Here is a 13,991-nt window from a genome sequence, read left to right on the forward strand (position 1 = left end):
AAAAAAAAAAAAAAAAAAAAGGGCTGAAAAAAAATGTATCAATGTAAACTTGTGATTTCTAGAATACATACATATTTTGCATGTGTACATATATACACATATAGGTATACATGCATACATAATGAGTGTATACAATTAAAAAATGTGCGTGTATATGTATATATACATGCATGCATATGTTTACAGTTTTTGTCTGCTGAAAGGGCCTAAAAGCAAAAATATCCAAGTAGTAATGACATACCTTGCATCCAGATCTTGGTTTCTAATATCATTTAACACCAAAAAGAACCCAGGTGCCTGAGAAAAATGGCTAGTAATAGGGCTGGGTCAGGGTATGTATGAGGCAAGTCTAGATCACCATATTAACCAGAAAGTCAGGAAGTACTAAAAACATGTTAGAAGCATGTCACCGGGACACAGAAGCCAGCTTGAAAGGGTTCCCACTAGCCTAATCTGGAACAATTTGAGCACCACAATAATCTAGAACAGTAATGAATTATAAACCGTTGAAAATATAATAATCCATAAAAATAAGAGACACAAATAGGGGAGAAGGGAATGTTCTAGCTCACAGTAAATACCAATTTAAATTAGTAAATTTGAGAGCGTGCTGGAGTTGGAAATCAGTAAATTTGAGAGAGTGCTGGAGTTGGAAAATCATTATTTTGCAACCAATATAACAAAGGTTTTGTTGGGCAAGAATCTTCAGTGTATATCAAAGAGCAGAGAACTTTTTAAAGAGAAGGATATTTGCATGGTCTTAAAATGTCTCTCTGAACATTGATTATTAGTTGTGAGGGAAACAATATATTTGAGAAAGTGTATAACACCTTGACTAGGGGATCAAAATTAATATCACCAGTGAGGGATAGATGAGCACTGTGGGTCTCCAGATGATATCCTGAGAAGGACATAGTATTCCTTAAGCAGTATTCCACTTGGGAATGCATAATCTGAATCAAATCATTAGAAAACCTCACATGAGCCCCAAGTGACATTATGATTTTTTTAAGAGACTGTAGTCTTCAAATATGTTAATGTCATAAAAGAAAAGAAAGGGTATGGAAATGTTTTAGAGTAAAGGATACTAAACAGACATGACAACTAAGTCCAGTGCCCAATCCTAGAATGGATCTTATACATACATCCTATATATATACATATGTATCTATATGTATATGTATAATACATATTTTAATATGCATGTCTCTTTATATGTATATTCTAAATATACAAATAAATACATATACATTATAATATACATATATAAGCAATACATATAAATACACAAACATTATCCTAAATATGCATATATATTACAATGCACGCAATGGTTTGAAATGTACAAGACCCTCCAAGGTGATGGTAATGTAAGGTGGGACCTCTGAGAGGTGATTAGGTCATGATGGCTCCTTCCTCAAGGATAGGATTAACACCCTGTAAAAGGGCTTGAGGGAGTGGATCTGCCTCTTTTGCTTTTCCATTCTTCTGCCCTTTGAGGACACAGTGTTCATCACCTCCAGAGGACTCAGCAATCAGGTCCATCTTGGAAGGAGTGATCAGGACAGATACCAAGTGAGCTGGCACAGTGATCTTGGGCTTCCCAGCCTCTAGAACTGTGAGAAACAAATTTTGATTTATAAATTATCCAGTCTGCAGTATTTTATTATAGCAGCACAAATGGACTAAGATAATACATATATAATATATAAATACAAAATAATTATTCTAACTGTATATAAATACAAAACATTTTAGGTGGGTATATATAGTATATGAATATATATACAGAGAGATGCAAATAATAAATCAAATGAGGATAAAATGTTAATGGTGAGTGAATCTGGATAAAGGGCATGTGATGTATTGTTCCTCTTCTTGCAACTTCTCTGAGTTTGAAATTATTTTCAACTAAACATTAAAAAATACACACACACACACACACACACACACACACACACACACTCACACACACACGGGACCCCAAAATGGAATTTATTTATACAAAATTGTGTATTTATTTTTACATGTTTAAACTTCAGTCACCTTCGAAGTACTCTTCGTTTGATACAATACACCTATAGAGACGCTTTTGCCACTGCTCAAAACAGTTTTTGAACTTGTCAATCTCGATGCCTTTTAGTGCTTCTGCCGTTTTTTGTTTTACCTCTTCCATATCAGCAAAGCATTTCCCTTTGAGGGCCTCTTTCATCCAGGGAAACAAAGTCACTCAGGGCAAGTTAGATCAGGAGAATAGGGAGGAATAGGTAAACAGGCACAGGGGCCATGCCATTTTTTTGTCAAAAACTGTTGAACACTCAGCACGGTGTGGGTAGGTACGTTGTCATGATGGAAGAACTAGCCACAACTCAGGATGTTTCCTCTGCAAATCGTGATGCAACCTTCTCAAAACTTCCAGATAAAAATTTTGATTCAGAGGAACAAATTCCAAACCTACCACAAGGGGCCCACCCTCTAAGAAAATAATTCCAAGTTTTGGGGGTCCCTCCTTGTATATAGAAACTGTAATATTGACTCACTATAGATCTATCTTATCTATTTTTCATTTTTCAATTGAGACAATCTATATCACTAAATGTCTAGATTTTAATGGCAATTAATTTTGATAAATGTATACAGACATATAATACCACCCAACCAAGTTATAGAACATTTCCCCACAAAGTTTCTTTTGCATCTTTACAATTAGTTTCCACCACCCCTCAACCCTAACAGCAGCCACTGTTTTGATTTTCTATCACCACAGCTTAGTTTTCCCTACTCTAGAAACTTTTATAAAAGGATATAGAGTATACTCTGATGTCTATCTCCTTTCTCTCAAGAGAATATTTTTGAGATGTATCCATGTTGTTGCATGTATCAGTGTTCACTCCTTTTTATTACTTAATATGATTACATGATATACCCTCAGATCAATAGAAGTCCAGTCTCACTTTACATGTCATTCTTCACCAAAGAAACCGTTCCCGGATCCCCATTGCCTACTGAATAAAATCCAAACTCTGTATCTTCACATTGAAAACCTATGCTATGTTTACTACTTTTTTTCCCAAAAGATTGCCCTCGGTGTACTCCAACAAAAATGGGGCTTCTCGTGGACCTCACGTAAAGCATGTGCTTCTTGGTTCTATGCCTTTACACAGGCTATTCCCTCAGCCCAGAATGCTTTCCTGTCCCTCTCTACCTGTTGAGTCTTACCTTTCTTAGAAACCCTGCTGAAATGCCATCCTCCCAGTTGCCCTAACCAAATGGAGACAGGAATAAAGGTCTTTCTTACCGGTACTTTCATTTTAAATTCCTCTCGATAGTATTTAATGCCAATGTCAGTGAATGTCCTCTGGATAAAGTGAGATGGACGAAGAATGAAGATGAGCTGTAAGTTTCCTGGAAATGCCACCTAGAAGGATCATGAACAGTGTTAGGGGGAGAGGGAAAATGTCACATCCATGACCAGCATCTATTCTGTTTTCCTCTTGCCCAAGATCACAGAAGGAAAGTTTAAGTGGACACCATGAATGAAGATTTCATGGGATTTCAGAGCTAAGAGAGACTTTAGCAGTCAGATAATCCAAACTCCTCCTGAAAAACCAAACCAAACAAACAAAACTTTTTCTAATTATAAAAATGATTCATATTCTTTATAGAAGAATTGAGAAATGAATAAAAGTATACATTACAAAAAGAAAATCCATTCATGATCTTTCTTGGCTGTATTTAATATTTTAATCTATTTACTTATAGGCTGTTTTCTCTGTTTAAATATCTTTATCATGATTAAACTTGAACTGTAGAAATATTTTATAAAGTGCTTTTTCACTTAATGTTACACCATGGGCTTTTATTCCTGCTATTAATGAATTCTTTGGAAACATTATTTTTTATGGGTATACAATTTACTTAAACTCTCCCTTAATGCTAGTTAGGTTTTCAGTATTTTTACAATTACAAACAACACTGAAATGAAAAACCTTATCCTTGGAATATTTTCTTGAAATAGATTCCTAGAAGAATTATTGAATCAAAGAATTAGTATTTTAAGCATTCTTGATGCATATTATTGCTAAGTTCCTTTCAGAAAGTATCACCCTCACCTTGAAGTGAGGTCCTGAGCAATGAAAAAGCCTAGATTCATATAACTACTTAGTGGCACAGTTAGGAACCCAAATTACCATGGGAACTGCCATGGCTTTCTATTCTTCCAGTGAGAGCTTTGGGGAAGGTTTTGAGCTTTAAGGCTGAGCTTTGGGGAAAGCAACTTCCTAAAGTGCTTTCTTTAAAAAATCTGGTCTTTCCTCCAGACTATTCTGATTCATTAGGACTGGGATGAAGTCTAGGTATCTGTATTTTCAACAAGCATTTGAAGAGCTTCTGATAGCTAAATTTTGGGATACCTGAACTACAATATCTTTTACACATAGATTAGGCTCAAACGTTACACACATATTGTCTATAGACTCTGGGAAAGCAGACTCTCTAGATGACAGACCTCTGGAATAATCACAGGCATCAACCATGAATACGATTATCCCAAAGATAATTTATCCTGCAGCTCAAACTAGACTAAAGAGACAAAATGATCCATGTAAACACAGAAGGAAATGCTTCCTTTCCCCATCTTTGAAATGCAAGCTCTTACACAGAAGAACCTTGCGTTTTGCTGTGTCATGATAGGATAAATTAGATGAGACACAATTTGGGAAGAGGTTCTAAAGAGATCTGAGGGGGACTGTGCCTGTTTGTATGTGTGACTGATTCTGTAAGTGGGTGTAAGGGAGCCTTCAAACATCCCTCTCCTGTCCTAACTCCTGCACACACTTTACCACCCTATCACATACCATCCTCTTTAGCCGGTCCCAACGGCCCTAGAACACCTGTGCTCAGGTAAAAATGCTGATGTGGTTGGCCCTAAGGTGTCTCTGCTTGACCATGTGACAGAGTTCAAGGTCTAAGGTTCCTACACTGATCAAAATCAGACTAATGAGGAAAAGGAATCCCATCCAAGGTTGCACAATTTAAAGCCAAATGCAAGCATACCTCCATCCAAGCTACTTAAATATCATATTGTCTGGTTTTGCCAGTATCTTTATAATATGTGTAAAATAATTTGAATGCTAAACTAAAAACTATCTTAAACTAAATGATCCCCAGAGCAAATCAGACAAAGATTTGGGTAAAAGTAGTTTGTTGTGATTCCAGGAAGGACAAATGAGGGAGTGAGGAGGTAGACAAAAATGAGTACAGTCAATGTCTCCACAAGGGGTTTACTGCTGTAGGCAAAAGGGGCCGAGATCCTCTGAGATATTGTATGGAGCATACCTTAGAACTGTCCCACTGAGGGGTGTGGAAACTGGGGTATTTACCCACCGACCTCCATAACTCAATAGTTGCAGGTTATTCCTGGGGCATTAACTTCTCAGCACTCCCTGCCTGGCCCTCTTCAGTGACTAGAGAAGTCAGTAAGGTAGAGAGACTCAGGAAGTATTTGACATGCTCAGGAATTGTCTGCAGGTGACCTTCAGGTGGCAGGGGGGATATGGAAGTGACTCACGGCATCTGTTACAAAGACCTTCCCAAAATTTGCCATAAAATAATTGTCTTTTCCCCGGGACTTTGATATGAAATAGCTGAGCAGACAATGTAAATGACTTTCATGATAACAGTATAAAAATAAATATTTACAGCGATTCGTGTCAAGGATGCCTTTACGGAGCTCCACTTGTCCCTTCGTCTGTCAATAACAATGATGAATCCGATGCTGGCAGCCTCCACACTGCAAAGAAAGGTGGTCAGTGTCAGAGATTAGGTGAGACCCATGGGCTCAGTATGACTCCTACAGCAGAACGCACCCTATGGCCTCCATAGCACTCCAGGTTCACTGTGTAAACACTCAGACTCTTCATCTGTAAAGTAGAAATAAGAAAATAGTACCTATTTATAAGGTTAATGTGATGATTAAATGAGTTTGGATATGTGTAGACATAAAGTGCTCAGCACAATGCCTGGAATTTGGTAATACTATATAAGTATTAACTATTATACTTTCTTTCTTCTCCACTCATATTATTATTTCTTATGTTCTTGTCATGGAGATTAAAAAATTTATAGCACATGAAAAGTAGTGGGCACATAGTAAATTTTCAGTAAGTCTCTAGTATTGAGTAAAAGGTGGGATTTGCCCAAAAAATTGCCTTTGTGTGAAGAAGGCAGAAGATCTAAGAAAAACCTGCAAGAAAAACATACATAGATAATCTGAATTAAGCATCATTGAGTCAATCCATTCTCACAGCCCCATATTGACCTAGGTTATTTTGCTGGAGAAATTTACTAGGACACAATATAAAGAGGAGTGATCTCACTATTTGAAAGAGGAAGAGATTGGAGATCATGGATGCAAAAGTGACCAGGATTTGTGGGGGGTAGCTGCCAAGGAGGGAACCTCCAGAGAGGGAACTTCAGAAGTCTTCATGGACATTCTTCTGTGCTTGGCCAACTCCTGTGCCCCACAAAATCAGATGAGACTCATAGAGACAGGCAGAGAACAGCAACTATTGTCTGAGAAGTGATGATAAATGACAAAGCTTGCATAGTTCTGAAGGAGACAACTGGTGTGGGATCAGCAAGAATAAACAGACAGACTTGGAGAAAAAATACCCTGGCATTTAGGTGAATCTCCAGAAAAGTCATCCTCTAGGAATAAAGGCAACACCAAAGGAGTTATCATCAGAATAAGGCTACACTCTAGGAGTAAGGACATAACAGAAATGGATACGCCTTAAGAAAGCCTAAAACCAACCTTCAAAAAGATCAGAGTGGTCCACCAATAATTTAACTGCCTACAAGACCAAAATTTTTATATGCATATAAACCTCTACGACATATCATTCACAATGTCCTTCCTTGGGAGACAGGGATAAAATTTTTTAAAAATACAAATGCAAAGAAGCAGGAAAAAAATAACCAATAGTAAAGAGATAAAATAGCTATTAGATATAGACTTAGAAATGTCCCCCACTGTTGGCAGTCAAAAACTCCAAAATAATTGTCATCAATATGTTAAAGAAAACAGGGAAAGGAAGACAAATTGGATGAAAAGATTCATTATTTCAGCAGAGAATTATAATCTATAATAATGAATCTAATTAGTCTTCTAGAAATGCAAAATACAAATATCTGAAATTAAGAGTTTATTGGATTTGTATAACAGCTGACTGAACACAGCAGAAGACAGGATAGGAAGAACTGAAAATATTATAACTGAAGCACAAAAAAGAGAGAAAAGTGGAAAGAATACAATGTAACAGAGATATGGAATATGAACAAAAGTCCCAGAAGAAGAGGAGAGAGAATGTTACAGAAATACTATCTTTAAATATGGCTCAAATCTTCTGAATCTGAGAAAATACATCAACTCACAGATTCAAGCAGTTCTTCCACTACCACATAGGACAAAACAAAGAAAATTTCACCAAGCACATTAGAACCAAACTGCTGAAAATGAAAGATAGGGAGAAAATCTTAAAAGCAGCTGGTAAAAACAGATGCACTATCTTCAGAAGAACATTATAAACTAACTAAGACCTTTTAGAGTGAGCAAATACCAGGGGAGACTTTCACATGAAGTGGTGGCTGCCTCTTTTGGGACTAGACAGGTGGATGAATGAAACTGAAGGGAAATAATCCCACATGCTAACCTGAAGCTGCCAGAAGGAGTGAAGATCACTGTACACATTAACTATGTGGATAAATATTATCAACTATGTTTTTTTTATTTCACCAAAGACTACTGACTAATCAAAGCAAAAATAATAACAAAGTATTATCAAATACATTGTATAGGTAAATAAAATATATCACAACAATGGCATTAAGGAATTATACTACTTCAGTAGCATGTGAAATTATACTACTGAAACTCACACAGAATGAATTAAACCATACCATTCATATTTTACGTAAAGTGGTATGAAATTAATGTGAGGTAGATTGTGCTACTTTAAGAATGATACGGAGACCCACTAATGTCTGTCCATATTGTCACAGCCCCTAGAGAAGGACATGGAAAGGGCGCAAGTGCTCCTGTATATTCCGGAACAATATTCTCAAAAGCTAATAAAAAGTGTGCTTCCCTTTATCTCCTATGCACTCCCAGTAAGTACCTTCAGGGGATCCTTGACTTCCCTGCAGTCTATACCCAATCAACTGAAAGATGCAAATCTCCTTTTACTCCCTTTTTCTGAGTGGTCATAAGTTTGAACAATATAGTATCAATGTAGTTGTGAGCTTTGTGATTTGTGTAACTTTTGCATCAATGTAATCATAAGTTTTGTGATGTGTATAACTTTTATGTAATGCATGATGTCTTAGGCCTTGCAAACTCCCTTTACTTTATGGCAAGCTTGGTGAACACTTCTGCAGGGCCCTATAAGAAGCTATGAGATACCTCTGAAACCTGGCAGCAGGAAGTCTGGACCAAAAATGTCACTATCAGATGAAACTCAAGTTCTATACAATGCTCTGCTGGTCACGTGGCTAATATGTAGGTACTGACAACTCTGAACTTATGAAAGTAAAAGCCTGGAGGAGGAGCAGATCCATTATAGAAAGACCTCGAGTCTGTCTCTGCTTTCTGGATTCGAACTCAGAAATAAACTTCTTTCTACCAGTTCCCTGCACCTTTGATTTACTGGTATCAAGGGAAGCAGCCGAGCGTTATTCAGACCATAACAGGATTACTTACCGACACCACTAAAAACTCAATATAGGAGATAAACAAAATATTGAAATAATTCAAAAGAAAGCAGGACAGTAAAAACAAAAGAACAAGTCACAGATGGTACAAATAGCGAGATATGGATTAAAACCCAAACATCTTAATAATCATATTAACTGGAAATGTCCTGTACCACTCCATTCAAAAGGCAAATGGTGGCTGAGTGAATATACTGCTTATAAGAGATATACTTTAAACATGAAGCCAGAGATAGATGGAAAGAAGAGGATAGTAACAGAAGTACCATGCAGTCACTAATGATAAGAAAATCAGTGTAGCTATATTAATATTAGAAAAAGCAGTGTTCACGACAAGGAGTATTAGCAGAGATAAATGATTCATAAAGATAAAGGGGCCAATTCATCAGCAAGACAGAACAATCCTAAATGTCTATGTATGCAATAACATTGCTTTAAAATACACTAACCAAAAATTAAGAGAACTAAAAGAATAATAGAAAAATCCACAAAGTTTGAGATTTCAGTACTTCTTTCTCAGTAACTGATAGAACAAGCAGCCAAAAAAATCAGTAAGGATACAGACCTGATTTTGAAGAACTCACTTTTAACAACTACAGAACACATATTCTTTCCAAAAGCTCATAGGACATTTATCAAAATAGACCATTATCTGGGCCATAAAGCAAGTATTGACAAATTTCAAATGACTATAATCATAGAAGATGCACTTCTGATAACCATGGAATTAAACTGGAGATCTATTATTCTTCTCTTTTCTATTTCAGTTATCTATGTTTTGCTTTTTCCCCTTCTACAATTCCCTTTCTTCTCCTTTTTTTTGTTGTTGTTGTTGTTGAATTGCTGTTCTCTTTTCTAACGTCTCAAGGCAGAAGGTTAGAGCATGGACTTTACGGCTTTCTTCTTTTCCAGTATAAGTATTTCAAGTTATAGTATCCTCATGAGCAGTACTTTAATTACATCACAAAAACTTGACATATTATATTTTGTTATTCAGTTTTAAATGTTTTCTTACATCCTGAGTGATTCCTTCTTTGACTCATAGATTATTTAAAAGTAGTTGCTAAGCTTCTAGGTGTTACTGGGCACCGATCATAGGGGACACAAGAACAAGCAAAACAGTTCTGTAGTACTAGTAAAAACACATCGACATCAAATATAACAACAAAAATTTTAGGTCATAATAGCTACTATTTATTGAGCTCCTCTTGTTTGTCAGACATACTTATATTTTATCTCACTTGACCTTTTGAAATAGATACCATTTCCATTTTACAGATGAAGAAACAGGCTGATAGAAATAAAATAACTAGCCTGAGATCACATTAGTGAGCCTGACTTTTGGACTCAGATCTTTCTAACACTAATGCTCTTCACCCTATCCCATTGCTTCCCTTCCATTTTTTTTTTCCCACAGCAAATCTGCTTGTACTAGGGGTAGTTTTATCTTGTATGTTTTTCTGTTACTAGTTTTTTTTTTCTATTTAAACCATGCAATCATTGAAGGATGTTCTAAGGGAGTCACCAGGGTTCTTAAACAAAGTGGAGTTGGGAGAGGCTCAGCAAATATAATATAGTTCATAAACACAAGCTGTTCTTTGATCAATGAAATCAGCAGCTGCTGGCAGATATGGCTGCCCCAGCCAAACTGAGGGCAAGCATCCCTCACAACAAGGCTCCCCTTAGCTCCACACAGTCTAAGACCCAACCACAGTATCTGGGTAAACAGAGCATGGGATCTGCTGGGAGAATATCTGTGAATATAAAGGGCTGTGTCTCCTGACTTGATTGTTTATAGGTCACAGTTCAGAAAAAAAAGAAATGAATCATGACAGTGATGTTCAATAATCTTCCCATAGGTGTTCATGCTAAACGACACTCAGCAATAACTACTGTGGTGGGTTTTATTGCTCACCCTCTCTTGTTCAGTAAAGATATCAATACTTCAACTAAACCCAATGCATAGGAATTGAGATTTCTGACCAACATATTTCTTTAGTTAACACTTGATCATTTTAACCCCCATTGTTCTTTTTAATACTAAGTTCCCATGATGTGCTAAACACCTGCACAAATACTATTTGACATGATTCTCATAACTGCCCTATGAAGTTGGTGATAACATTTCTATTTTACAGAGGAGAAAACTAATCCTCAGGGATGTTTAAAAAAATAACTTACCGGCCAGGCTCGGTGGCTCAGCCTGTAATCCCAGCACTTTGGGAGGCCGAGGAGAGTGGATTGCCTGAGCCGGTGGATTTGAGACCAGCCCGGGCAGCTTGGCAAGACCTCGTCTCTACAATAAATCAAAAAATGAGTTGGGCGTGGTAGCGCACACCTGTAGTTCCGGCTGCTTGGAAAGCTGAGGCGGAAGGATCTCCAGAGCCCAGCAGGTCAATGCTGGAGTGGCCGTGAGTGTGCCACTGCACTCCAGCCTGGGCAACGGAGTGAGATTCCAACTCAAAAACAAACAAACAAATAAATAAATAAATAACTTGCCAAAGCCACACCCTATATACAGAGTTAAGATTTAATGGAAGTCTTAAGACTTCAAGACCAATGTTCATGCCACAAAATTCAATGCTGTCCTATGATGGGAAATAGTTTAACATCATATTCCTGCATTTTCCAGTCTTAGTAACTGCTCTGTAACAAGTATAGTTGAGCTTTTGATAAGTCAAACCTGATATTTTGAAAAACACTAAATATAAATATTGAATATAAGAGGTTGAGGTAAATGTGTTCTGACTCCAAAATACTAGAGTTTTGTGGTGGGTGTGGTATTTATTTTCTTAATTAAGTTCTGATATTAATATATCTATTATCTATATCTGTATGATTTGCCTTTTTCGATAAGCTAGATATAGAAAATATTTTGGTTAATTGAAATTTTATTGCATTGCTATAAGAATTGAGTCGAATGTAGGGTGACAAATCATCTTGTTTGTCTGAGACTGAGAAGTTCCCTATGTTACATTATTTTTAGTGCTAAAACCAACAGTCTCAGGAAAACCAGGACGATTAGTAACCCCAATTCAACACCTAATTCCAAGCACTTATATGACAGCACTAGTATACTGCATATGGGGCTACTCACTGGAGGAAATCAAACTGCTCTTTAGGACCGTTTACGTTTGTTGACAGCCACTCTGTGATCTCAGGTAGACTTAGAAATTCATGTTTGAATGGCAGTGCTCAGTGTTGCTCCTGATATACAAGTTAAAATGATTAGCCTATGATTTTGAAAAATGTATTATTCTAATTCAGAAATAAAGTACTCACAAATAATTCATTAGGGCATTCTCTTGGCATGTTTATCTGCAAAATGGCAAGCTGGCACAAACTCATCTCAAACACTCCTCTGACTTTAACATTCTATAACTCACTGACTCGAAACAGTGACTTCATGTCCCTAAGAACTATGGATATATTTCTACAATTTGGTTGATCATTTTCACAGGGGTTGGAAGAAATTATGAGACATGCCCAACTTAAAAATGGAAGACACGAGGGACAATTTTTGTTTAACTTCTTGACTATCTCAAAATCTTCATCATATCTTCCTTCTCTCCTCAAACCTGAAATCTCACCTCACATTTTTGCTATATTCCTCAGCCTCATCCTGAGTGGAAAGTCACTTCCTATTTTATCTGTAGAAGAACTAATATCTTCATTTTAGAGCAAACTAAAGGCTGTAACTCGCATGTTCTCCTTGATGATAACAACAATTCCCTGCCCAAATCAGTAAAGAGAATTAGATGTGCTCCTGTTTCACAGGAAAGCCAGAAAGAACAGTGCTTTGCGAGACAGCAAAAGCTCTTGAGAAAGAGGAGAGAAAATCTACAGGGCAAGCAATGGCAATGTATGCCCTCTTTTCCTCACTTCTTGTCTGGATCCTGATTCAAATAAAGTTAAGGATAAATGAAGAAATATGAAAGCAGACTGGATTATTGGGTCACATTAAAGTATATTTTGTGTTATGATGATGGTACTATCATTATGTTTTAAAAAGACTCCCTCTTTTGTAGAAATACATGGTGAAATATTTACAGGCAAAATGATATGTTATTTACTTCAAGATAATGATGAAAGGGAATATGGATGAAGATATAGATGAAACACGATGGCCCATGAGTTGATAATTGTTGAAGCTAGATGATAGAAACTTGGGTGTTTATTAAAGAAGACTTTTGACTTCTGTGTATGTTTAAATTTTTCTTTAAATTCAATTAAAACATTTTAAAGCTGGGCATGGTGGCCCAAGCCTGTAATCCCAGTACTTTGGGAGGCATAAGCAAGCGAATGGCCTGAGTCCAGGGGTTCGAGACCAGCCTGGGCAACTTGGCAAGATCTCATCTCTACAATAAATCAAAAAATTAGCCAGGCATGGTAGTGCATGCCCGTAGTTCCAGCTACTTGGAAGGCTGAGGTGAACGGATTGCATGGCCACAGCAGGTGAAGGCTCCTGGGGAGTCGAGCCTGTCCCGCCCCCCAGCCCGGGCCCCAGAGTGAGACTCCAACTCAAAAAAAAAAAAAAACCAAACCCCAAAGTTCTTAGGCTACTTTTGAATTTTTTTTTTTTTTGAGTTGGAGTCTCACTCTGTTGCCCAGGCTGGAGTGCTGCTCAGCCCCGACTTCCTAGGCTCCAGTGATCCTTCCGCCTCAGACTTCCAAGTAGCCAGAAGTACAGGCACACGCTACCACGCACGGCTAATTTTTAAAATTTATTTATTGTAGAGGTGAGGTCTCGCCAAGCTGCCTGGGTTGGTCTCAAACCCGTGGGCTCAGGCAATCCTCTCATCTCAGGGTCCCAAAGTACTGGGATTATAGACCGAGCCTGGCCTTGAATTTTTTAAAAATCTAGGGTTATAGAAAACTAAAGCTTTAGAAACCAGCTACACTCATGAATAGAATAAACCATACTTAGAGGATACTTCCTCTTTACAGGAAAAAGGAACATGGTCAATGACTTAGTTCAGTTCTTTAACAATGAAGGAATCCCCTTTCACATCCCTGCAAGACGCCCATCCAGCTCCACCAGACCCATCCAGTAACAGGGTGTCCACTGCCTCCAAGCCAACTAATTCTCTGCCCAGCTGCTCAGAGACTAAGGTGCCCTTTCTCCCATATTCAGTCAAATAATTCCTTCCTATATAGCTTCCACATTTCAAATTCCATCCTCCTATCTCTCCTTTTTTTTTTTTTTTTGAGTTGAAGTCTCA

At 37.4% G+C, this 13,991-nt stretch overlaps 1 protein-coding gene across 1 annotated transcript in view; it reads right to left on the reverse strand.

The window, feature by feature from the left end:
- MCF2L2 (MCF.2 cell line derived transforming sequence-like 2) overlaps positions 1 to 13,991 on the reverse strand; it is a 268,860-nt gene that overhangs the window by 160,514 nt on the left and 94,355 nt on the right. Inside the window, exons 4-5 of the mRNA XM_008070688.1 lie at positions 5,701 to 5,791; positions 3,299 to 3,418 (exon numbers count right to left, since the gene is read on the reverse strand). Of these exons, the coding sequence (XP_008068879.1) occupies positions 3,299 to 3,418; positions 5,701 to 5,791 (211 nt within the window). The remainder of the gene's footprint in view (positions 1 to 3,298; positions 3,419 to 5,700; positions 5,792 to 13,991) is intronic.

The sequence above is a fragment of the Carlito syrichta genome, unplaced genomic scaffold (genome assembly GCF_000164805.1).
Source record: "Carlito syrichta isolate Samal-C Ts95f unplaced genomic scaffold, Tarsius_syrichta-2.0.1 Scaffold313936, whole genome shotgun sequence".
In the NCBI taxonomy this organism is placed as follows: domain Eukaryota; kingdom Metazoa; phylum Chordata; class Mammalia; order Primates; family Tarsiidae; genus Carlito; species Carlito syrichta.